Source organism: Hyperoodon ampullatus (genome assembly GCF_949752795.1).
Source record: "Hyperoodon ampullatus genome assembly, chromosome: 5".
Taxonomy (NCBI): Eukaryota; Metazoa; Chordata; class Mammalia; order Artiodactyla; family Ziphiidae; genus Hyperoodon; species Hyperoodon ampullatus.
The window spans coordinates 39,885,011-39,912,480 of record NC_136918.1 but is presented as its reverse complement, the minus strand read 5'-3'; the positions used below and the strand labels follow the sequence as shown (position 1 = coordinate 39,912,480).

The window sequence follows — 27,470 nt, the reverse complement described above, 5'->3', positions numbered from 1 at the left end:
TTGTTTATGTCAAGGGTGACTAAGCTGCATCCAAGCATTGTGACTAATAATTGCCATCTTTAGCTTGTTTCAGGGGAAATTTTTTATATTGAAATCACCTAACTAAACCCATTGTGCAGTAATGTTGGAAAGCAGGGAAGAAAACTGACTTGGGGTAAATCACGGTTTATAATATAGCAGCAATTTTCCTTTCCCTCCTCAAGTCTAGCTAGCTGTTCTTGTTCTTCTCAGACAGAAGAAGCTTGCTCAGAAAAGAGCTGAGATGTTAAAAGAGCAAAAGGTTTGGGTGCTAAGGTGCATGACACATTATGATTATTATTATTCTACTTGGTTAAAAGCCCTCCTTTTGACTAGCTAATGCATTGTACAAAAGAGGCATCACCTTTGTTTCTCTTTGGTTCAACTTTGGCTCTTCACATTGAGAAGGCTTATTATTATGTATTAATTAGGACTAAATTCAATAGCAGCAAAGCAATTATAAAGTCCCTGGCGTACAGTTTAATAATTTCTACTGGCAGTTGGACCTGGTAATTTTCCTTTATATTTTTATTCAGTTATATCAAGGGAAACTTTTTGTTTTCAGTAAAACAAACCACTTAGGAAAATGAATGTTGGGTGCTTAGTAAACATGACAACTCAGGGAAGTGTTTATATTTTCTTCCTACTTTTGCAGTAAAATAAATAGGGATTGGGGAATTCTGTAACAGGTATTACTTTGGGGAGAATAAATTATCTTGTCACACCTCTCTCTTTTCCTAACTGACTGGTATATTGCTTTGCAAGACATCAAATAGAATGAACCTGGCACAGGGGATGGCACCTGGTAATACTCCCAGATTTATTAAAATGGTGCATTAGGGTGTCAAGACATTTGACTTTAAGGTTGAGTAGTTCAGACTCTTTATTTTACAGATAAAGAATTCAGGCCCAAAGAAATCCATTTTAGTAGTTAATGTTTCTCTCCCAATGTCTCTAAAGTGTCTCTGACTTGAACTGGAAGGGAAAAAGAAAATCATCATATTCTTTAAGTTTAGGGGATTTTTTTCCATCAGCGTATTAGAAATTCAGATTTCTTTGCATGAAAATTATACTTGTGTTTTAAGTGGGATTGTGTTCTTTACCTTGCATTCTGAGCTGCAGTATTTTGTGAGTGCTTTTACATGGATTACTTATCAAATATATATGTATATATTTTACAGACTTAAATGAGAAGTTTCCAGCATAGAAATTAGTTAAAGGATATATGTTAATAGTATATTTATAAGTTTGAATTTAGGCATGTACTTAACATAAAGTCAGATTTGTAAGGCTATTTTGTGAACATTAAAAGCCAAGTATATGGATAACGTTTGCTAATGTACCTAGCCTCAGTATCCAACTTATTGCTACACTGATATAAGAGAAATTGAGTCATTCAGATGAATTTTATTTGCCTTTCAGTCTTAGTATATTCTTCACTTTGACTTATTCAGAAAATTGCAAAAAGAAGAATAGTGATTAATTCTTGCCTTAAAATTTGCACCATTTACATCTTAGCACATCTTATATTCCTCATTGTAAATATAAAGAAGTTATCCCCTCAAACTACCTATGGCTGTTATTGCCATTTGCATCAATGAGTATTGTTGCCATATTTGTAAGATCTTTAAGAATCTGACGATGGCTAGGGATCTTTTTTCCAAAAAAGTGTACATGAATAAAGTGTATGTGCTATTTTATTGGGCCTTTCATAGAAATAACCTTCAAATTCAGAACACTGTCACTTTCTAGCTCAAAACCTTTAGGAACCCCTCATCCCTTACATTACAGACGCCAGACTTCTTAAGAGTGTCTGTAAGGGGCGCCTATGATCCAGCTTCTGCCTGGTTTTTTAGCCTCACCTTTCTCTGTAACACCCCACATCCAGTGTTCTAATTGGACTATTGGTTGTTCCCTAGATTGATGCCCATTAAAATATTTATAACTTTGCTGATGTTGTTCTCTGTTCTTCCCTTACCTGTTGGAATCCAGTTCTTTGTTCAAAACCTAACATTAATGCAAAGCCTTGAATTAATCCGTTTGAGTAGAAATAATATTCCCTCTTTTGTGCTCCCATAGACATTTTACCCTCTTTTTTGAGGCATTTATAATTTAGTTGTATTGCAGTTATTTGTATATACCTTTGTTTTCATGAGGAATGGTAATTGTTTAGGGGATGCAGTCAGAATGTTATTATTCATCACTCAGTAACTGCTAAAAACTTGCCTGGAGTTAGAGCAGAGGGGAGACAGGAGGAAGACTGTTTTCTCTTTTTTATTGCTAGTTAAGACAGTGGTCCTCTAATGCAAAGCTAAATCAGAATCAACTGAAAAATTCTTTGTAAAAAGTTTTCAAATTATATTGTAAATACAGTTTATAAAAGTTATAGATTATGGTACTCTTCCTCATTTAAACTTAGTGAATCATCATCTTGGAAAAAGGGCCCATAAATATGTATTTAAAAAATTCTGTTCTATAACCACCTTTAGGAACATTACATTTGAATGTCTTCAAGTTCAGTTAGATTTAAATTCAATTAAAAAAACCTTTCCCTATCATCTGGATCTTGTGCCCTTCCTATAGAGCAGTCATCTGTGGCATTTGGACAGAATGAGCTTAATATCAGAGAGTCTAGAGAGCCTAGCTGGAGGCAGAGCCGCAAAAGCCTGGCAGTGGAATGTCAAACCATTGACCTATAGGGTCACTGTATGGAGTTTGTTCATTCTCTGGTAATAATTATTTCCCTTCTCTTTGTATTTGTAGGACATAGCTCGACTCTTGCAAGAAAAAGAGTTACAGGAAGAGAAAAAGCGAAAAAAACACTTTCCAGAGTCCCCTGGAGCCAATGCTTATGGTGATAGTTACTATTATGAAGATGGAGGTAAGTTTTTGCATCATGACCTACTCTATCCTTAGACTCAGTTGCAAGACACCCCTTTAAATTTGTCTGTAAAGTGACCCTATGTCCCCTTTAGATTTGTGGTGGAATTTTATCTTATCTAATAAATTCATCTGTTCTTTAGTTGGATGACCAGAGCCATTTTTATGGCTGTTAAAACTTGAATATAGTTTAGCAAAATTTGGCATGCATTCTTTTGCACTGTTGCTACTTGGAATGTTGTATTACATTCTAAGCACATAAACTGGGGTGTGGAAAAGTGGCATATGAGTCTCTGGGCTTGATCTTTCTCAAGGAAATCTGGGCAGTACTGTTTGAAACAGCAAAGTGGCACAAATAATAAAGGAGGTACAGCATTTATCAGTTACTGGATACCAAAGCTTTTTTCCATGCTTCTTATCTTTTAAACCTAGACCAATGGGTTAGCCTGCTGATGACAAAATTGAATTTTAAGATTCTCTGTTCATTTTTTGCTCTTGATGCTTTCTTTGCTATTTGATTACCATATAGAAAAATTTCTGAGATAGAGAGATCCCTTCTCTAGTGCTTGCTTTTGCAATGCGGTGGTGGTGATGATGGTGTGGTGGTGGCACTTGCGGTGGTGGTGATTCTTTATCTTAAAAGTGTGTTGGGAAACGAGTATTGACAAATATTGTTCAGTCCTTTTTAAAGATCTGTCAAAGGAAAGACATTTCCTATAGTTTTTAGCTTCAGTATTTATTGTAGTTCAGCTTGGAGACTATACTTAGGATACCAGCTAAATAAAATCTAAAAGCAGCTTCTAGAGAGTAAAGATTTTAAGATCAGTAATCCCCAAGTCCCTTGAAAATTAATTGTCAATTGCTTTTCTATAATTTCATTGTAAAAGGTAAGTAAGTATTTGATGAGTAGAATGAAAGATACATATATGTAGGTGATAGGATTATTATAGTTTGAGTCTTGCAGTCACATTGTTCTAAATCTATCCTAATCAGTAGAGCTCAACTCTATAACACAGTCAGTAAGCAGGTTGATTCTCTACTTATTGCTTGGTGTGTTGTTCTTCCATATGTAAAATGCTCAGCTCTTTGTTGATAGCCATTTTCCTTATGCTGGTTTTTCTAATCAAATGCGATACATCATTTAAAAAGAAAAAAATATTGCCGTATTTTTCTCTACTAGAGGTCAGAAGGTAAAGAGTTACTCGTCAGCTTTAATTAAAATCTTAGAAATGTGGTCTGGCGTAAAACATTAGGGTAGTAAGTAAATTAAGTACACTAAAGTACTAATTTTAGCATTTCTCTATTAAAACCTTATACTAACTTGAATTGGGACTCAAGCCTGGTGGTTTTGACCAGAGTGCTGATATACTGTTTCATCTCTCTAGACTATGTTAAGAATTCAGTGGATTTTCAGAGACACCTAAAATTTTTACAAATCTCTATTTAATTGCTTTTGTAAAGTTATGGAGAATGGCATATATGCTACTTTTTTGGAGTTGGGGGGATTGGTAAGAGAAAACGATGACCTTCTGAGCATGTGCCTGTAAAGTACTGTTGGAATTTCTCTTCAGTTGTGTTGTTGTTGGGAGACGATATATCGCTGAACACGTGATCTTCATTTATATGCCTTTGAGTTAGGCTAAGTTGAGTTCCACAGAAACCATATTGCAGTCCAGCTCATATTTACGAAGCAGACTTATGTTCTTTGCAGTGGTCCTTTCCCAACACATAAGGGATATTCTTTAATTGTACTTCTTTGCGTGCAATATGATTTTTGTCTGTCTTATACTAATCGCAGCAAATCATTACAGAAGTGGTTGTTTTAGCTTTCATTTTACTTAAACTTTAATAAATTAATCTTTTAAGAATAATCATTTATAGATATTCTACAAATCTGAAATTATCCAAAATATCTGTCAGATTTATATCGATTGAAATGGTATAACTTATTCATTTATGAATCCATGTTTTTTTTTCAAAGCCACTTACCTGTATTGAAAGCATATTAGAGACTTTAAGTCATGGTCTTTGGAGTCATTAGACCTTGATTCACGTTTCATCCATTCCTTAGAAAAATTGTAATGTTAAGGAAGTTATCTACTGTAATCACTCTAAGCCTTTTTCTCATCTCTAAAATGGAGATTCTAAAAATAAATCCTTCACATGGATGTTGAGAAGAGTAAACGATGTAATTTTTCTGAAGACTTATAAACTCTAAAGTACTATTATTTATACATATATTAATGTAATGTGTGTACTACATAGTATTTTGTCTGTTTAAACAAAAATCATTTTATTTTGAAAGACAAACATGGAAGCACACAAATCAAATGTTTGCATATATATATGCAAGCATATATATATGCATATATATGCAAACATGTGTGGGTGTATATATATATGTATACGTATATACATATATATGTATGTATATATTGTCTATAAGGAAGTTAATTATATTTGCCAAATAACTTGGTCTCAAGAAACATAAAAGTCTCAATCCTTAACTGAACTGGGTTTTAAAGGATTCAAACAGATACCTCCACCCCTGTCTTTTTTTTTTTTTTTTTTTCTTTCCCAGGTTTAAAGATATCACAGGGGATCACAATAAATATTTTTTCCTGTCAACTCTGTGAAAACATAGTGACAGCTCTGTTCTAATTCTTGCAACACACTTCCCTAAAGTAAAATTACTAATATTTGTTAACTTGTTATAAAGAAGTAAAAATAAAAAACAAAACAGTCATAACTTGACAAATCCATGTTGAAAACAAAACCTTTCTTGTCTCTTTTTGGGCTTAAAGGCAGGCTTCACTCCTGCAGTTTTCTGTGGGAACATAGATATTAACACTAAACCATCGTCTCCTAGTTGTGGTCATCATTTATGTAGCTGGTCACTATTATGTTAATTCACAGCAGTAGTAAATTGATTCTTTCTCAGCTGTCAAGATACTCCTAAAGTAACAGTTTGGTTAAAAGAGTAGATACTTTATTTTATTACAGAGAGTAATTGTTCTGTTTCACTTCTGCTTATGTAAAAAATAAGTTTTCCCATAAATTATGAAGATAAATACCTCTACAGACTTTTTAGAAGACATATTTTAATTTAAATGTCATCTCTGAGGCAAATGTTCTTTTCTTCTGGAAAGCTCAAGAGGAAACAATTTGGAGTTTTTAGTGGAAGTTTATGGCATAAGAGATACATTTAACACTCTCCCCACCTCTGTTCCTTCATTAGATAACAATAACACACTTTAACAAAAACAAAAAACCCAAAACAAGCAAACAAAACCCATAATAACTAAGGAAATTTATGGTCATCTATTTTTTCTACATCCCACCCAATTACGGTAGCTGTTTCAAAGGCAGTTCAGCGAGTGACTAATTCCAATAGGGAATCTTGGCTATCTTAGCAATTTTCCATGGAATTAGGATTTCTTTTTGTTACTTCCCAATTAAAGTAAAAGTCTTAGAAAATGTTAAAATAAATATGCTCTTGCAATATGCATTGTCAATTTACTTCCTTTGTTTTCACAGTTTGCTTGTTCTTAAATGAGACCTGACTAAAAAAGCACCCATCTGTGTGCTGTTTCTTCAGTTTGTGTTAAACTTAGGGACTTGTATATTTAGCACATATTGTATTTTTATACCCAGAAAACAATATCATAAAGTTTTTTGAAATGTATTTAGGAAGTGACTCCTTTTTATGTATTCTGTTATGGCATCTCTTTTTAATTTTTTTCCTCTGAAGAATTTCAAGTAAGATTAGGAACAGAGTTATCCAAAGATAATATGGTCATTTACTCACTTAAAATTCTCCTTTACTCCCTCTTCTTCCACACTGAACTGTAACATGGCTGGGATTGTTGGCTTTGGCCACCTATGGGGAAAGGACAGAGGAATACAAAAATCTGTGGCTCATCACTCTAGTGGACTAAGTAGAAATTAGCAATATTCTGACATAGATTTATTGTTATTTCAAGTAAGAATATTTGAAAGTCTCTGACTGGAATCACAAAGCTTAGTTCTTTTTCTGTTTTATAAGACTCCCTCAACTCTCACTTTTCCCCCATATACTAGTTCCAAATTGGTTTTATAAATAGAATTAAACATTTAATGACTAGAATTTTTGTTATTGGCAAATATTAAAGTATGTGTTAACTCTTCGCTAATCATGATCAAGCTCTTCTTTCAGATTTACTTTTTTTCACTTACTTTCATTTTAGTTTCTTACCTTTCTGGCTATGTACCCAGAATCCTTCATGTATGCATGGACCATTCCAGCAAATGCCCATCCCTTCGTTTCAGTTTGTTAAATTGAAAAAGTAATCTTCTTCATTTTAAAATATGTTGAACTTGGTCCCTGTCTCTGTCCTGTAGTGAGTTCATACTCATTAAGTTAACTTGCATTTCTATTTTTCACATTCCTCCACCTCCGCTCAGACCAGCCACGGTCACGGAGGGCAAGGGAGTTGGGTTCTGGAGTCTCAAAGCCTTATAGACTCCAAAGTGAGGAAAAGACTGTGAAGCAGAGAAAGGAGAAATCGAAACATCAACAGGAGCACTTGGAAGAACTGGAAAAGCATTGTTCATCAGAGAAACCTCTTTCATCCTCTAGCTTGGGTAAAGTGAGGGATGATCCCCAAATTAACACTGAGCAGCCTGAAAGGAAACGATCTGGTCATGAGAGGCTCCGAAGACCTCCTCTCCCCAAGATCAGTGGTGAGGTGTTTCTGAGCACTGAATCGGAAGACTGGGGCTCAGAGGCTAACCATAGCCATCGAACTCGAAATTGGGAAAAACAGTCCAGACACCAAGACCAACTTTCTCCCAAGGCCTCACAGGAAGCGGGGCTTCACTGCAAGGAAGCTGTATATAGAAGCAACCATGGGCAAGGTGAGCAGAGAGACAGGAGGCACAGGCCCAGGGCTCCTCCCTTCTCAGAGAGTGAGGCGCGGCACCAACGCCATGATGCAGGTAATAAAGGGCAGCCTCGTTGGAAGTTCTGGTATCATGTATATACATACAAACAAATGTATTTAATAAGCATCATAAACAACCTGTCCTTTCTCTCTGGTTTGTCCTCCTGGCTTGGAAATAAATCCTGGAGCCAAATATTACAAAAAGGTATTCACTTAATCTCAAATCTCTGCCTTCTAAGAGAATACACTCATTTCTTACAACATTCTTCCAGCTCCAGATTGCAGTGGAGGTACCCATCCCAGATACCCATCCCAAATATGGGTACCCATCCCAAATTTTTAATTTGCCAAGACCATATATCAGAGATTCTGATACCAAAGCAATGCTCTTGAGTTTCTGGTTTTGATTCAGTGAACCCAGAAGGTTTAGTAACACCACCTTCATAGTATTTGCCTAAATAGAAGACCTGCGGGGCTGGAAGTACTGGATTTTCTTGACCTCATCTTTCCCAGCTGTAAAGTGAGAGATGGGATAGGCAATCTCTTAAGATAGCGTTTTTCAAATAGTGAGCCCCAAGTTTGTTTTCATCAGAATCAGCTGGGCTATTTCCTAAAAGTTCAGATTTCTGAGTCTTACATATGTTATCATCTCTGGAGTGCAACATGGCAATTCGGGTTTGTTTTAGACAAGGAGGTGTTTCTTATGTACTTAAAGTTTGAAAACTATTGCCTTGAGTTCCTTCCTGTGCTTTAACCATCTTCAACTCTCACTCTACAGTTGGTGTTCTGAAGTGCCAATATGAGGTAAGTTCTTGGTACTTATATAAGAACGAGGTGAACATTAGTCTTAAGCTTCAAATTTCTGGCATCCATGATGCCTAACTCTGAAGTCCGTCACTGACATAGTAATGGTTCTCTCTATTCTTGTCTGGAAACTGCCGCTGTGATGTTTTCTGTGTGGCTGTACCACTGCAAGTCATAGTACTGCACTGTCTGGTGTTTTAATTAGACCATACTCATCTCCCTAGTTCTGTTTTGCTCTTATGGAAGTTTTACAGAGATGAGAGGATTATCGGGAAAAAAGTACCAAGGAGATGACTGTTCTTACTTACTTCCATTACTGTTGCCTAGCCAACCTCTACTTCTGGTCTGGAAAGTGGTTTCTAGATTGCAGGTTCAGGTTGATCCTTTTGGTTCCTCCTTTCATGTTATCTCTTCCTATCATGTTAGTCCTTTAAGTTTTTAAAGGACTTGGTGATAAAAAAAAGAATGAAAATTCAGTTCAGCAAGCCAAATGAGTGTCTGCCACAAATATTCTTGCCTCAGGCTTTATGTTTGGGGATAGATGCTTGGATCTGAGCCTCAGAAGTTTCATGAGTCAAGCCAAAAAGATGGATATGTAGACAAACAATTGCAAATTTGATATACTTTTAACAAAGAGCTGTGGGGCAGTAGAGGAGGAAGTGATAAAATCTACCTGGAGTAGGCTTTATGAATAAGTTACACTGGATCCAGTTTTAGAAAGACATGTTGGAGTCCAAAAGATACTGGGGAGGAATGGTGATTACATCGACCTCTACATTTCTGATTCTGTGACTCCAACCTTCTAAGTGTGCTCTGAGGGCTGGTTAAATCTTTATGGCTTTCAGTATACTTGAGGGTATCTTAAACAAGCTTAGAAAGGGTGGAACTAATATGAAACAAACACTGACTCACAGGCCCTAGTACTGGAGTTATAGGCAAATGTTTTGTTTCTTTTATTTTAATAGCATAAGTGTTTAAAAACAGTGTGACTAGGCAGCTACTAAAATGGCTACAACATAGCTGCTAGCGTCTGTCATTTTATATTCAACTTACTTTGCAAACTTTACCTACGTGGGCCCTGTAGGCATCTGAATTTGCGATGCCCTTCCCCCTCACCTACCCAGAATAGGTCAGAAGATACATTAAAGTATAATTATTAGATACAGGTGTCTATTATTGGTGGCTGTTGTGAAAGCACAGTTCTTAAAGTTGTTAGCATAGGCCAAAGTTTTATTTAACTTAATAATAAAGAAACTAGCAGGACAACAAAGAGCTAGTTCTAAGAGCATTGATCTGCAGGACATGTTGTTTTTTGTTTGTTTGTTTTGTTTTGTTTTGTTTTTTGCGGTATGCGGGCCTCTCACTGTTGTGGCCTCTCCCATTGCGGAGCACAGGCTCCGGATGCTCAGTCAGCAGCCATGGCTCACGGGCCCAGCCGCTCCACGGCTCGTGGGATCTTTCCGGACCGGGGCACGAACCTGCGTCCCCTGCATCGGCAGGCGGACTCTCAACCACTGTGCCACCAGGGAAGCCCAGGACATGGTATTATAATCAGTTGAAAATGGAACACAGAATAAAATTGCTAAATTAAATATAAGATTGGTTAATTTTCTAAAGGGCAGTAAATCCATACCACCTTTGAGGATAAACATCTCTATTGAGCTATCAAATTACAACAGCTTGGGCTTCCCTGGTGGCGCAGTGGTTGAGAATCTGCCTGCCGATGCAGGGGACATGGGTTCGTGCCCCGGTCCGGGAAGATCCCACATGCCGCAGAGCGGCTGGGCCCGTGAGCCATGGCTGCTGGGCCTGCGCGTCCAGAGCCTGTGCTCTGCAACGGGAGAGGCCACAACAGTGAGAGGCCTGTGTACCGCAAAAAAACAAACAAAAAATTACAACAGCTTATTAATTTTCTGCTGGTCAACTTCCAACCTCTCAGAGCCATTAAACACCATGCTACTATGATATTCCCCAAGTGTCAGAATGGCTTAATACAAAATACTCTTGAATGGTATCAGGATCCATGTGTCATCAGATTACCTTATTCCATAGTTTGGGATAAGTTTATCTTGAGTACCAGTACTTTTAACAGTTTTATTTTATCAGAATTTCTCGAAAGCTTTGTTTGTGTTTATTGAGGGAGGTTCTTGTGTCCTCAGACTGGAGAATGATGAATGGAAAAAGATAAGCAAGAACTTGATTAAGAAGTGAACTTGGAACTCTTGAAAGTATGGTTCACCTGGTTTTTTGAAAGCTAGTTTTCAAATTATGTTTGGGTTTCCAAAAAGAAGGCAGCCATCTTGGTAATTTCTTTGAATTAACTATGTTTAATAACATTTTAGAACACCTCTGTTTTCTGTAATGACAGCCTTACAGTTTACTATCTGAAGTTCCTCATTACATACTTACAAAAGCTCTTTTCACATTTGGTACAGAGTATACTGCATTTAATGGGCAGTCCTGTTGGTCCAGAAATCTAGTATTCCAGGCGGTAGAAATTTTCTACTTATGAGACGTGAAAGTTCCAAACATATATCAAGAGTTCAAATAAACTCTTCTTTTTCCCTCTAAATATTTGACCTAGAGAGATATTACCTCAAAATATAACTGTTTGTTTTTATTGGGGTATAGTTGACATATAATATTATATTACTTTCAAGTGTATATTTGTATATATTGCAAAATGATCACCACAATAAGTCTAGTTAACATCCGTCACCATACATAATTACACATTTTTTTTCTTGTGATGAGAACTTTGGGGATCTATTCTCTTAGCAACTTTCAGATATGCAATGCAGTACTTATAGTCTCCATGCTGTACATTGATTGCATCCCCATGACTTATTTATTTTATAACTGGAAGTTTGTATCTTATGACTATCATCACACATTTTGCCCACCCCACCAACCCCCACTCTGGCAACCACAAATATATTCTTTGTATCTCTGAGCTCAGGAATTTTTGTTTTGTTTTAGATTCCACATATAAGTGAAATCGTACAGTATTTGCCTTTCTCTTTCTGACTTACTTCGCCTACCATGATGCCCTCAGGGTCCATCCCTGTTATCATAAATGGCAAGATTTAATTATTTTTTATGGCTGAATAATATTCCTCTGTGTGTGTGTGTGTGTGTCTGTATCTAACATTTTCTTTATCCATTAATCCATCAATGGACACTTAGGTTGTTTCCATGTCTTGGCTATTGTAAATAAAAATAATTCAGTAAGCACAGGGTGCATATATCTTTTTGAGTTTTTGTTTTCATTTCCTTCAGATAAATTCCCAGAAGTGAAATTACTGGATTGTATGGTAGTTCTAACTTTTTAAAAATTTTTGAGGGACTTTTGTACTGTTCTTCATAGTGGCTGTACCAATTTACATTCCCACCAACAGTGCACAGGGGTTTCCTTTTCTTCACATCCTTGCCAACACTTTTTATTTCTTGTCTTTTTGATAATAGTTATTCTAACTGGTGTGAGGTGTGTTACCTCACTGTGGTTTTGATTTGCATTTCCCTGATGATTAGTGATGTTCAGCACCTTTTTGTATGTGTTGGCCATCTGTATGTCTTTTTTGGAAAAATGTCTATTCAGATCCTCTGCACATTTTTTTAATCAGATTGTGTTTTTGCTGTTGAGTTGTATGAGTTCTTTATATATTTTGGATGTTAGCTCCTTATCAGATATGTAATTAGTGAATATTTTCTCCCATTCTGTAGGTTGCCTTTTTATTTTGTTGATGGTTTCTTTGCTGTGAAGAAGTTTTTTAGTTTGTTATAGTCCCACTTCCTTATTTTTGTTTTTGTTGAGTTTGCTTTTGGTGTCAAATCCAAAAAATCATCTCCAAAACCAGTGTCAAGAAGCTTATTGCCTATATTTTCTTCCAGGAGTTTTTTTGTTTTGGGTCTTATATTCAAGTCTTCAAACCATTTTGAATTAATTTTTGTGTATGATATAGGTTGGTGGTCAAATTTCACTCTTTTGCATGTGGCTGTCCAGTTTTCCCAGCACTATTTACTGAAGAGACTGTCCTTTCTCCATTGTGTATTCTTGTCTTCTTTGCCATAAATTAATTGAACATATATGCATGGGCTTATTTCTGGGCTCTCTGTTTTGTTTCACTGATCTATATGTCATTCTCTCTCTCTCTCTCTTTTTTTTTTTTTTCTTGGCCATGCTGCGTGGCTTGAGGGATCTTAGTTCCCTGACCAGGGATTGAACCCGAGCCCTTGGCAGTGAAAGTGCAGAGTCCTAACCAGTGGACCGCCAGGGAATTCTCATGTGTAATTCTCTTTTTAACTGCCAAGGTGTCACAGTCTTAACTAACACCTTTCAAACCAAATAAGACTCTTTGTTTGACTATTTCATTTGAATGCCTTCCAAGAATATTTGATTGGTATTAAAACAAAATATTTTCTCAGTTAATTTTGTGGTGTACAGTAGGAGGCGTAGTAGTGGAGAAAGTTTAGTTCTCGAAATCTGAGCACATTTCCATTGTACTTCTTTCCCCAGATGGCAAAATTGAAAGAGCAGGGCATATGTGTGATCTCCCCTGTCATCCTCAGCTAGGCTTTGGATTGCTCATGGAAGTGCCATTTCTGTAGAAGGGCATATGGTATAGCAGCCTGTCTTGTCCACTGACTTTTCCCAATGCCAACTTCCCTATCTAATTTTACTTATTTTTCCCTGAAATCTTCCCTTCTAGTTATAACTAAGCTAATCATAACTCAAGGAGTTTTATCTACTCTTGGGAGTGAGTATACCACTGTTTCCTGACTGTCCCAGACCACTCAGAAATCTGTGTTAAAACCAGCCCAGCTTAACATAAGATTCAGTAGCTCTAGAGATAATGTGAAGTTGAAGTAGATTCTGTATTCTGGGTAATCATGTGCTAATAGACCTGAAGGTAAGAAAGCCAGGTTTAATAGTCTTTATTTGGGGAAAGGCAGATGAGTCTGTGGCTTTTGGATTTACCACAAAGCTAGGTTTAAAGTTCAAAAAGAGGCTTCACCAGATCATTTAAACTTTTCATTTGCTCAGAATTTAGTTGTATTTTTTTCTTTCATTTTTCCTCTTTTGTTTAAAGTGAATCATGTGCTGAGGCATTTTGATAAAAATTATTTTCATGTACAGTTAATGTGATGGACATAATACACCAAACTAGTAGTTCTAATGGTAATTGCAATTAAGAATCAACTGGTAAGTTTTAAAATAAACTAACAAAGGCCAGATCTCACCCAGGCTACTTATATTAGAATCTCAGGGGTTTGGATCAAAAATTTTCATGTGTATATAAAGTACTCCAAGTGATTCTAATATATAGACATGATTGAGAAGCTCTAATGTAAAGAAATAGGCAACTAGGAGTAAATTTTCTTTCTCCCTTTAGTAATCCATTTACTGAAAGTCACTATTCCAGATGGTTAATTTTATTCACTGCATTAAAATTTTTTATTATTTTTGAATGTAATACAGTCACATTTTTGAATAATTGTAATTTATAAAGGATACAAAGAAGGAAATACCCACAATTTTAGAATAACCATTAGCATTTACCACTTAATTGAAAGTTATAAAAGGAATATATGCTGCTTATAAAATTTCAAAGTAAAAAGCCAAAATTCCCCACTGGTCCCTGTGTTCCTTTCTCCTCAGAACAATAGAACTCTAAGGTCATTGTGCTCTCTGGCATTTCACTTATGTTACATCTTCCCTATAATTTATCAACATTAAGCTGATAAGAGCTATAGGAAAGCTCTAAAGCAAGTGGGTTTGGAGGCCATAAGAGCAGAAGCCACTTGGCAGGGCCACTGATTGGTTAATAAGGACTGTCACATAACTCCCAGGTGACGCTGTTTCTGTTGCCTCTGAAGTAAGGTGTGCAGGGCCAAGGTAAAAAGATGGAAAGCCTCTCATCTCCTCCAGCCTTGACAGTTTAGTCTCTTTAAAACTCCAAATAGCTTGCTTTTCTCTAAATTCTTTTTATTTCAGGGACTTAATCTTTTTTCACTTCCTGTTTTGCAAAAGCCTCACTTATAGTTCCTTGTATGATTTTCTACTGCTGGAGAAACTGTGTGAGAGGGCAGTTTTTACCAAGCAGGTTTGGGTGGGTAACTTTGTTTTACATGTGTGGACTACCTGTATCACCTCTTGCATGCCTAGGGGAAACAATTATTTCCAGCACACCCTACATTGAATTTTAGAGTGGAGGCAGTACTGTCACTGTTAGATACTGAAGAAAAATTTCTTTATCATAAATTTTGCAACTTTTCAGAAAACACACTCAGTAGCCTTACTGCACTGAGTTTTTTCTAGGAATGAAGCCCAGAGTGATGAAGGAAGCAGTCTCTACTCCATCACGAGTGACCAACAGGAATCAGGAATGGTATGATGCTGAAATTGCCAGAAAACTGCAAGAAGAAGAAATTTTGGTGAGCAAACTTTAATACAGAATTTTAGGTAAATCACTGGGTTTTTTGTGAATTGAATCAATCTTGACATTATATAATAGGCATTATAGTCCTCTCTCTGTCAAGAAACTGATACCTTTTTTATAGGTGGAAAAATCAAGACAATAGGAATAATGTGTCCAGTTGTACTCACTGAGTAAGCATTAGCAACAGAATTCCATATCCCTGTCTCTCCATTATTGAGTTCTGATAATTCTCTAAGAATCCGCTGTAGAATTTGATAAAAATAGACCCTGCTCTGGCTAACAAAAGTATACCAACTGATTATCATCTTCAGGGGTGTTAATCACCACTAGTTTCAAATACCAATTTATTTTTATGTAAGATTTTTTTTAATGGCCAACACAGATTCCAATTAAATTATACTTTTTTGTATTTTCTATACCATAGGCTACCCAGGTGGACATGAGAGCAGCTCAGGTAGCTCAGGATGAGGTGAGTTCGTGTTAGTTAATTTGTTTAGCTGATATTCTTCGGAAATATCCCAGTTTTTATCCCAATTTATCCCAATTTTCTACCTGCAACTTTGTAATCAATGATATTGACTGGATTTTGTTTAGGAAATCGCTAGACTTCTGATGGCTGAAGAAAAGAAAGCTTACAAGAAAGCCAGGGAACGGGAGAAATCATCTTTGGACAAAAGAAAGCATGACCCCGAGTGGAAGGTAGGGTCTGTCTGTTTGTTTTTAATTAGAAATACAATTAGAACTGAAATGGGGAGTCCTCTTTTAGGGTAAGCTCACAAATATATTTAGGGTATACAAATTATCTGTATTGCATATGTGAATCAGATTTGTAAAAGTTGATTCACCATGAAAAATCATATTGAATTCTTCAAAGTAACTATGTAAAAAGTTACTGCTAAGGTTGGAAAATTCATTTCCTTCATTTTAAGACCAACTGAGATGCAGGTAGGTGCCTCTGGCCATGAGCAATCTTAGTTTTCCTATGCTTGCCTTACAGGAGAATGTAGTGTTTTCACTTGCTCTTAAATTTCCACAGTGCCCTTCTCTTCTTCTCTCAACTTTCCCTGTTTGCGCATACTGCCCTTCCTCCTTGATCATGTGCAGGTGTCTCTGTTTCCTCTGACACCACTTGACCCATGGCAGACAGGTGTCTCTGTTTCCTCTGACACCACTTGACCCATGGCCATTCTTATCACCAGCAATCATTGCATATGAAACCCTCTAGCATGAGCTTGAACTGTAAGCATCCCCTCGTTAATCAGAAAGAGTAGACAAAATAGTCAGCAACTACTGTTCATTCTCCTGTAATCTAATTGTTGTATATGGTGATTGCAAGTTTAGTTGAACAGATCTTACTCATTAGCTACTGTGTGCAAAGGACCACTCTGGACTTACAGGAAAAGACAAAGACAGATTTTCCCCAGAATAATGTGTAATGTAGAGAGGAAGACCAACTATAGACAGCTAACAAATACAAGGTCAAGCTGGCTGAAAAATGCAAAATGGAAAAACAACAAAGGAGTAGGGGTGAGAATTCATATAGTAAAGGCTTTTAGGGAGGGAGTTTCTACTATGCTGAAAGAATGGAGCCAGGGTGTGTGTCCATGATATGGTTGATGTTTAGAGCTGTTCTTCCCCTCCCCGCTTCCCTCCCTGTCTCAAACAAAATCCTCCCTTGTGTTTCTGATCCTGTCACAGTCTCAGCATGTTTTGAGGAAAACAAAGACAGAGAAAGCATGATAACAGTACCACTCTACTATTGCCTGTTGCTCAGTTACCTAGTTGTGAGTCTGAAAGCAGATGAAAATATTATTTGCATGTTAATTATTTAATTTATCTCCCTCCTGTACTCTCTTAGTAATTCAGGATTTTTCCTAACAGACATATTTCATTTTGGTAGAAGGGTTCCCAAATGCTTCTGTTATGTAAATTAAACCATAAGTAGTTGACCAGGAGTTACTCAGGTTCTTTGTTAACTGTGAGGGAGTAGGTATTTTTAAAGATTGCAAAGCAGGAAAGGAAGAGGGGGTAGACCACATTTCTAGCAATATCAGGACTTCTGTCATTTCTAGATTCTGTAACTGGTGCTGGAATTGTTTCTCTCCTGGAAAAGTTGGCATGAATATGCCTTAGTTTCTGAGCTTGAAAATTAGCATCCCTAAGTCAGATGTTCAGAAATAAGCTTAAGAGCATGAAACTAGATTCCACAGACTCTGGAAGTCCGCCAGTTCTGCTACTGAACCAAACTTGAGTCCGCTCACCCATGTGCAGTAAAGCCACTCTACTGACATCGGGTTGTGGGGAAGGAAAGTGCAGCGTTTACTGTAAGGCTCTATACTAGTAGTCTGGGACTGCTAGTACTCAAGAAGCCCGAACTCCCCAGTGGGTTTCAGGAAAGCATTTTTAGAAGGCTTAGGGGCTGTGTGCTCATGGTCATCAAGTAGTTAACATCTTCCATTTGTAGGGGGTTTTCACATCTGTAAAACCACTCAGGAAATGTGCACCAGATACTATTACCTAGGTACTTCAAAGAGGAGCTAAGGCAGAGAATATGGGGGAGGGGGTCTGTCCCTGGAAGGCGTGATAGGGTCCTGATCAGTTACAGTTCTCATCAGCTGCTGTGCAGCTGTTTTGTTAAGAATGGGTGGCCAAGCGCATCTCTATGGGGGATCGTGTTTGTGTGTGTTTAGCCCACTCATCTGGCTGTACTGAAAACCTGCAACACACTTTCATGATTATATATTTTTTTGTCTCTGAGTGTCTGTATTTAAAAATATTTTAAGTTGCTCAACTGGATGTAAGTAACCTGAAATTACTAAAGGAGAGTTTCACATCATTTAGATAATTAATAAATCTAATCTTTCTCTGTTTGTTTGCTGTTTTCTGTATGTGTGTGTGTTTTTCTTTTCTTTTTTTTCCCCATAGCCCAAGACAGCTAAATCAGCACACTCAAAGTCAAAAGAGAGTGATGAACCTCACCATTCTAAGAATGACAGGCCAGCACGGTAAGATGACACCTGAAAAGGGGAGTGAAGAACTTGATCTTGGGGTGAGTAAGGAGATGTTGGCTGCCTGAAAAGAGTGTTTGTTCCTTGGAAAGGAGATCCAGAAATCTGCTGTTGTAAGGTGGTATTAAGTCTTGCAGAGTTATTTTCAAGCTTTGTTTTCAGTTTTAAATTGGGTTGAACACGTCAAATCAGGAAGACGGAGAATTTTACAGAAGCTGGGGTATAGAAGGAAAGTTGTACTTTTGGTTAGGACCAAGTTCTTGTCTCTGGAGTCCCTGAAGTGACTGCCCTCAGCTAGGAAGGGATGAGATTAACCATTTTCCTAAGTAAAATCTCAGGTTTTAAATTTTTTCTGAGTTTCATGGTCACATTAGTGTGTGCATAACATTTACATACACCTTAATTCATTTCTGTGTGAGTCTCAACGTCCTAGGCAAATACTCATTGAGTCATTGCAGATTTTTCTAAATCCCACTAGATCAAATAGCTGTTGCTATGCTATGTATACTTTCTGACTTCTCTCAAGCAGTCTTGGGTCATGGTTATGGAGCATCTGCTGTTTTTCCACTGCAGATTCTCAACATTTAAGTCTCTGGGGAAGCAACCTTTATTTTTTCTTTATTTCTTTCTGTTGCTTTTCAAAGGGAAATTGATTGGAAGAGGAAGAGAGAACATTAAATAGAAAAAGACAAAAGTAACACTAAATCTAATATTTTGAAAACTCTAAATTATTGAAACTTTGTATTTTGGTCCTGATTATTAATAATATATTCATTAATTATTAAAACAAAAGTTTTTTCACACTGAAAAATATACACTGTTGTTGCCACTCATTGCTCACACTTAAACTACTAGACTTGTTTCCTTAAAGAGAATATAGTGTCCTTAAAATGCCATACTCTACTTTTAAATCCATGGGCTTTCAGAAGATAAATACATTTCAGAAAATTATATCAGGTTGTAAAGCTTTTAGGGCAACAGTAGTGTAGTTTGTCTAATTGTATAAAATTGGTTCCTCTTCCAGCTTTTAGTTATGCACATACCAAATGGCTTTTAAAGCAAATTTTAGAACTACATACTTCAGCTTTATTTACATCCCTGCAACAGCCAAGTAAAATAAGAAGTAACTAAACTGTTCTCAGTAGGTAAATAGGTGTGGCCTATTATGCTTTTTTTAATGAAGGGAATTAAAATCATCTTTAGAGTTAGTAATTTTGCAGTCTTCGAAGTCCTTGGGCTTTTTAGAACACCAATAACTTTGACAGCATATGATAGAACAGTCTGGAATGTCTATTTAAAGGATTTATTAAAGTTGAAAACAAGTTTCTGGAATGTAATAGGTACTCTTTAAAATATTTGATGTATTTGATTATGAATAATCAAATGATCCTGTGCTAAAAATGGCTATTGTAAATGAGTGAGAAGTGGCCTATGACTAGTAGAACTGAAGTCTTTTTTGAATTAAGAGGAATGTTTGTCTTTAAATAGCTTTTGCAGAAAGACTATATATATGGCAAAACAAAAATGAATAAGAATTTTATGAAACCTATATTTTCATAGTTAAAACTTAAAGCCTATTATTATAGGTATCTTACACAATTAATATCAGAATGTATGCTTTCTGGTTAGAGTCTGTGGTTTCCTCTTTCACATTTAATCATGGTGGAAGTTGAGTTATCCATTTGTACAGAAAGAGATGGTTTCAAGGATTGAGAAACATGGAGCTTACTAGTTCAAGATGTTTACTTCAGTGTAACAGTCATGGTTAAAAGTCATTTTCATTGTCTATTATAAGATTTCTAGTCTAAAAAAATAGAGAACCAGTTGGCAATCTGAGTTAATTCCAATTCTTTGTAATTGGAAAATGTTTCAACCCAAGTTCCAAATTGTTTTAACTATAGGATTGTATATTAATAATACTACTTGGTAATTTAGTTTTGCATTTTTCCCTTAGAAAAACTTAAGGATTTTATAAATCTCATTTAGTTCCTACAGTATTCTTATGAATATGAAATATATTTGTCTCCCTTTACTCATTTATCAAGTATTTATTGAGCACCCTAGTAAATTGTCCAGAACTAAAGTAAGCAACAGTCAAAAAAAGTTGTTTCCTGCTCTTATGAAATTTATAATCTAAACAGATAATTATACAAATAACTATTATGATTGTGTTAAATGCTAAGGATGAAAAATACAGATTGTTAGCAGAACATACGGAGACACGTAAACTAGTCTAAGTGTCTAGACGGGCTTCTTGAAGAAATGAATTTTGAGTGGATTCTGAAGCATATTTGGCTTTATCACTAGCTTAAAGATACAAATCATTTCATAAGAGCAGTTGGAAACAAGTAATCCTAATACATCAAAAACTGTAAAACAAACTATTAGTTAACAGGATTTTTCCAACTTTGGATATGAATACCCTTAACTGAAGTAACTGTCTCTAGTGCAACAAATAATTTGGTAGGACCCCTGGAAGCAGTAAGCCAAGATTTGTTCTCCGTGTAACCAAATATTGAACAAAACAGCACATCAAGAGAACTGAGGGCATTCTAGATTGATTTGTTTATCCTTATGGGGGAACCTAGAGAATTCGTTGGTGTCCTATACTTTGTTTCACTCTTTAGCATCCCTTTCCTTGATGATGAGTTGATGGTAAGGCAATAAACATAGAGTTTTTTTGACAGTACCAGTTGGCTTGTGTTTCTCCAGTTTCCAGTCACCTAATGAGGGTATTAAAAAGAGTAAAAAGAGAGCCTGCCACCCTGATTACCAATCCTGTTTTCTTGAGCCTGTTACTTCTTTAGTTAACTTTCTTAATCCTGGAGTCAGATTGCTTTGTCTCAACTGTTCCTACCAAGTCTTATGTTACTTTTTAAAGGCGAATGTTATAAATATCCATGAATAATGAAAGGAAAACACTTATTTGATTTCTAATATTTGTAAACAAATGGTCCAAAAAGAAAAACAAGAAAAATGCCACTTTATTTGTTATGCTCATATTTATCATATGCGTATAAAAATGTATGAAAGTATAAAAATATATGCCTTGTACCATTTGAAAGTATAAGGAGTATGTGTGCTTGTGTGTATGTGTGTGTGTGTTTGTATAATCTTGAATGCGGATAATGCTAATGATAAAAATACACACCTATGTAGCAGAGCATAGTATAGTAGTTAAGAGCACTGGTTTTGAAGTCCAGTTGAGTTTGAGCCCTGGCTCTACCACTAACCAACTGTGTGAACTTAGATCACTTACCTGCTCTAACCTAATCTAACTCTAAAATATGTAGATGATAGCTACCATGCAAACTCATCCTGAAAGCTGAGATTGTCTCTGTAGAGCCCATAGCATAGCCCTCAATATATACACAAATTTACATCCGATGCTGACCTCTTCCAGACACTGACTACCCATGGAGATACCTACTGCTTGGGTCAGGGTGAGAAATTTGAACACTTGTCCTCATTGTTATATGACAGAACCCATTATACCCACACCGACCATAACTTTCCAAACTTCAAAATGTTTATGCTTTCCTTATTGCATATATAATTACACGAAGCATCCTACAACATGGCTGTATATTTGGCAGGTCTTAACCTCATCTGGTTCCATGCTTTAACGCAAATGTTGAGCACACCTTTAGGAAACAACAACCAAAAAAGGGGAGAGATTTTGTTCTATCTTTATCAGTGCCAAATGTCTGCAAAAATCTATGTTATGTAAGTAAAATAATACAAAGTTTGGAGTATTAAAAATTTCCCATTTTTTTTTTTACAGTTTGTCTTGTTTTGACATGAAAAGTTGCACATGTATTGATATTACCGCCCTTTCCTTCTCTAAGTTCTACTCTGCCACCTTGTGGTTTAAGGAACTTTGCTCTAAATTTTCTGTGTTGGCCAGCGTCCCCTCTCTGTCCTCCCTTCTTACCTGCCTCCCTCTCTCCCTTAATTACTTTCTTCCCTTCTATCCTTTCCTTTCTTTCTCTTTTTCTTCGTAATACCTACCAAAACAAAGTATACTTCTCATTAATGGCAGTGATAACATTAATCTTTGTTTCTCTAGCCCTTAGCACAATGCCTCACACATATTAGGTGTTCAGAAAATATTTGTTTTTATTGAATTATGTGCATCAGAACAAAGGAACAGTAAGATTAAATAATTTATCCAAAGTCATGTAACTGGCCAGGAACTAACATGAGGATTCTAAAATATTCTGGCTTTGTATTTCTACTGAAAATGTCTTTGCCAAGTGATCCAGTGAGAGGTGGAATTGTTGTCATTACTCCTTAGAGTATCTCTTTAAATTCTAACTTATTTTCAGGCCACTACCACCTACCATGACAGAGTCTGAGGATTTGGATTACACTCATTTTACAAACCAGCATAATTCCACACGTCATTTCTCAAAGTCAGAGTCTTCTCATAAAGGTAATAAAAATATATATGGTCAGATTTAAGATCCGTTTTAATAATCCTCATGCTGTGGTGGAAAAGCCAGATGCTGTCTTATAGATCACTAGAGTGGAAAAATAAGTTATTCTTCCTCTTGGCAGATCATTATAGTACTCTTCATTTTTTGGAAAACAAACAAAAATGATTAAAAAACAGAAAGCAAACACCTTAAGCTGAATATAGGACTTTTCTATGTACAGTTAGTTGACCCTTGAACAACACAGGTTTGAACTGCACAGGGGTTCATTTATACATGGATTTTTTTCAATAATAAATATTACAGTACTACACCATCCATATTGGCTGAGTCTTCAGATGTGTATACAGAGGACCAACTATAAATTATACATGGATTTTCAACTGTGCAGAGAATCAGCACCCCTAAACCCCACATTGTTCAAGGGTCCAGAGAGAGTTCGTTCATAGCTTTTATCAGATTCTTAAAGGGTGACTATGTCCCCCACTTAGAGCTACTGGGCTTTTCCTGTCTTGGCTCTTGTTTCTCATCTGCCCATGATTCTCTTTATTAGATTAAAATACGCACATACATACACACATTACACAAAACACATCACATGGAAGAAAAATGGGACAAAGAAAATGACAAAAAAAATATGAGATCTAAGTTGGACCAGATCTTTAAAATGAAAGGAATAATCGGGTCTAGTTCCTCTGCTAACCATATGCGTTCCCTTATATGTATTTTTATGACAGTCATAAAATGAGTGATGAAAATGTAGTTTCTCATATTAAGTTGCTCATCTAAAAATGGAGGTGATTTTAATGGTATCAGCATGGTCAGGATTATATGAGTAAAATATATGAAAGCAGATTGCAGCATACTTTACAAAGATTAGGTCTTATCAATTGATGTTTGGGTTTTTTTATGGTTTTGAAGATTTATTAGGTGATGTTTTCATTATCCTTTCCCAAATCTAATGATTGCCTTCCCAAACTTACTTAAATTTTCTTTTCTGAGGTGATGACAAGATACCATTGCACAGGTGCCACTCTAGACTAATTAAATTAGAATTTCTGGGGGCAGGTTTTGCCAGGCATTTGTATTTTTTTAAAAGCTCTCCTTCTCCTGCTTCCCTGTCATTCTATCACTCATCCAATGTTGACATTAAGACAAAAAACATTATTTAAAAGATGAGATTAGTTGAATATTATCAAAATAACCCATACACTACAATTTTCATCAGTTGGTAGCCTTTTTACCATCCCTTGTTTAACTGGAGGAAGTTCATGATCTTCTTTCTCAAATTATATACATGCATCACTTTTAAGAGGTGCCTTCCTGTCCTTGACATATATCTGATACATAATATTAAAAAAGCACATTGATTCTGAATGTAAATACAACCTGGTTATCTGCAGGAGATTGGCTCCGGGACCCCCGAGGATCTCAGAATCCTCAGATACTCAAGACCCTTGTATAAAATGGCATAGCATTTGCCATGCGTCCTCCCCTAGACTGTAAATCATCTCTAGATTACTTACAATACACAATACAGTGTAAATGCTCTGTAAATACTTGCAAACATATGGCAAATTCAAGTTTTGCTTTTTGGAACTTTCTGGAAATTTTTTTTCTGAATATTTTCAGTCCATGGTGGATGGGAAACCTGCAGATATGGAGAGCCAATTATATTCTTACAAACAAAAACAAACAAAATATGAACCACTTGAAATGCATATAAATATAGGTAAATTATTTTAACTGAGCAGGGAGGAAAAGTGTCTCAGAGATTTTTCCTTCATCGTTTTTCTTCTCTTTTCCTTCTCTCTCCAGGTTTCCATTATAAGCCGTAAAAACCTAGGAACCTGCCTTGAAAGCGGACTCACTGTAGCAAAATTACTGGATGATACAGAATGCATTCCATGCTTATTTTTTTCTCCTATATTTTGTATTCCTCAGATTTATCCTCAAGTGTTTTTTAGACCATAAATAATTTTCATTCATTTAAAATGTTTTGGTTATTCCTGATCACTTGGGCAGTACAAGAAAATCTAGCTTCTGAATATTGGCCACCTTTATGCTGCATATGCTTCCTGGGGTATAGTATCTAAGAGCTCTATAAAATGCCATTTTCGTTAGGTATGGAGTATTGATATCTAGGGAATAGGCTTTATTTAGCAATTAGAATTTTGTGGAGATAATGATCAAAGTAACACAATGTTTGGATGAAATGCAGAATAAAAGAATATAAGAAATAGCTTTTTTTTGGTTCATTAGTGTATGATATATTAAAAGACAGAGACGTTTGCTTTTTACTATTCAAGGAAAGAAAAAAAATGCACAACCATAAAATATTAAAAAAAAAAAACCTGGAACAGTTGAAATATGTAACAGACTACCAGGACTGTAGAGGTTTTATGTATCCTTACACGCCCTCCTGGGAAGATTGGCCTAGATGTCATTCACTAACACTGTCGCTGCCATTGCCTCCTCAATAGCAAGGCTTTCTGAAGCCTCTGGGCATTGGACCATTTATTAGTATTTACTAGCAAAAATTTAATTCTGTGAAGTTTTAACTAAAGTCTGTGCAAAATCAACTGAAAATCGAAAAACTGAAAATGAAAAATTGTGTATCCCTTCTCTTATTTTACATTTACTTATAAAGCCGAGGGGAATGGGATTGGAAAGATGTTTATATACATGATGCTGCCATCATTTTCTCTAGCTGCAAGATTGATCATAGCAGCATATGTTGGCAACCTCTCAAAAATATTTTGTGTATTTGTCAATAAATAGATTAATTGGGCATGAAGTTGATAAAGGGGTTCTTCATCCAACTATTTGGTTCTACACATTTGTTAACGACACATGGGCATTAGATTCCTTTTGTGCCAGACCTTTAAAGCCCTCTTCAAGAAATATGGAATTTTTTTCCATCTTCTAACCTCATGGAAATGCCTCTTTTCCCATACTAGTTAGTTAACATAAATATCAGTCATGCTATATATATAAATAATATCCTTTCAGCCTGACTTCCTGTTATTTTTCATAGTATGAATCTGACGTTTTTGGCATTTTAGTATGATGTTTGTTTAGGAAAGAAATCTGTGGGTGACTTGAGAAAAATTGTTAATCCATTCTTTTCTGGCTTCTGTTTGCCTTATCTTTTGAGATAGTCTTTAAAGTTGGGCAATATTCAGGAAGCTTTTTAGACTAGTTTCTCAGAGCAGATTTGGGTTTTTCATTTTGAGAAAGATCTTTAGTTTCATAAAGTTTTTGGACTGTATGAACTTAAGTAAAAGATATCTAAGAATTAAGTTTTGGGAAAATGTTAATCTAGAAAGAAACAAAACCCTTAAGGATGTAGTCATTTCGGAAAATTGGGGAAAGGAAGAATAACAGGACTTTGAATGTTCAGGATGAAATGAATGAGAAAAAGTCTTTATTTAAATAGGCAAGGGCAGATCAAATGGAGATCCTAGCCTTAAATTCCAGAGGGTGATTTCAATATCCAAGTTTAGGTATTGTTGATTTACAGTAATGCTATATTTTTCTTTGTCTGCCCTGTGATTTTGCTTCATGTTTTAAAAAGTTTTTTATGGTAGCTTTAAAGAAAAAAAACAGTATATTTTTACTTGAAAATCAGGCAAATGGGCAACATTTGCCATATTTTTATTTTATAAATGTTTATTTTTCTATCTCATACAATGATCAGTTCTTCTTTTCAAATTCTACATTTCTCTTGTCTCTCATGTATTACTTCATCCAGTCATATTTATTATTGTAAAATGCTAACTGACTATATTTTACTCAAAAAAAAAAGTCACGTCAGTTAACACGTGACCAGGATGTTAATGTTTCAGCTGTCTTAGTGAGTGGCCAAAGGTGGTATTTCCCTCGTGACACACAAATTCAGCATCTGTATTGAAAATTTGTTATTTTTTTAAGGTTTTTAAAAGATTAGAATTTTAAAATATTTTAATTTAATTTTTTTTGTAAAGCAAACACTTTAAGGAATATCATTATAATTCTTTCCCTGTGAGTAAGGAGACAGATCAAATTCAACCAGTCGAATTCCTCTTACTCTCATTCAAATAGTGTAATTGTTATCTTTGAGACTATAGAAGCAACTAACAATTGTATTTTAAGAAACTGTCAGACATTCTTCACTGTGTTCTCTGCTTTTCACTTCGTCATTTTTATATAAATATGGAAGCATTTATTTTGTTTCTGTTCCTACTGCTGGAACACACGCAATTTAATTTTTAGGCCCACAATGTATTATGCTTTAATGTTGTGATGTAAACTAATACTTCTGGCCTTGGAAAATCTTTCTGTTTCCATACCTCTGTTCTGTGGAGACCAGGCCTCATTAACATCAGTGTCACTGAATGAGCACAGTGTGTTGTGGAGCCTCATCATAAAGCTACTGGACATGCACACCCCATTGCCCCAACCTAACTTTTTGTAAGTCATCGCCTGGAAGCAAGGTTAGATAAGGATAAGATTAAATGTTCTGAGTTGAAAATAATGTGACTCTACTGTCTAACCATTGTTAGACATAATTTTATTGGGAGACTGGACGGTTGCTACACATGCTTTAAAATAACACTGCAATTTTTAGAAGGTGACTTTGCATACAAAGTCTTGGACTTACTATTTCCCAAGTGACTTTACAACAACCAGCAACAGACTAATGAACTGAAGAAAAGACTATATGGTTTTCGATCATAGAGAAACATCTAAATTAGAAAAGATATGGATAGATGCTCCCAGGAGGAAAACCTTTTTAGAATGGCAGTGACCACTTGGATCTAGATCAACATATTCCATAATGTGTGAACTTGGGCCTTGTGTTCCACTGGACTCACGAGGAAATTAGGAACCAGACCTGTTTTCCCCTTTTCTTCTCTACTGTAGCCCGCAGTGGGACTGGACCATGAATAAATCCGTTGCTGATATTGTCCATACCTTTCG

The 27,470-nt window shown here is 35.9% G+C and overlaps 1 protein-coding gene across 2 annotated transcripts in view; it reads left to right on the top strand.

The window, feature by feature from the left end:
• The window catches only part of CCDC50 (coiled-coil domain containing 50), a 60,623-nt gene extending 35,739 nt beyond the window's left edge, over window positions 1-24,884 (top strand). The window contains exons 5-12 of one of the 2 annotated variants that reach the window (XM_079705474.1): window positions 2,782-2,899; window positions 7,342-7,875; window positions 14,944-15,059; window positions 15,489-15,533; window positions 15,659-15,763; window positions 17,990-18,069; window positions 22,401-22,507; window positions 24,327-24,884. In XM_079705474.1, coding sequence (XP_079561600.1) covers window positions 2,782-2,899; window positions 7,342-7,875; window positions 14,944-15,059; window positions 15,489-15,533; window positions 15,659-15,763; window positions 17,990-18,069; window positions 22,401-22,507; window positions 24,327-24,346 — 1,125 coding nt within the window. In that variant the 3' untranslated portion in view covers window positions 24,347-24,884. The remainder of the gene's footprint in view (window positions 1-2,781; window positions 2,900-7,341; window positions 7,876-14,943; window positions 15,060-15,488; window positions 15,534-15,658; window positions 15,764-17,989; window positions 18,070-22,400; window positions 22,508-24,326) is intronic. The other variant, XM_079705475.1, reaches the window with a different exon arrangement.
• Window positions 24,885-27,470: the final 2,586 nt, after the last annotated feature.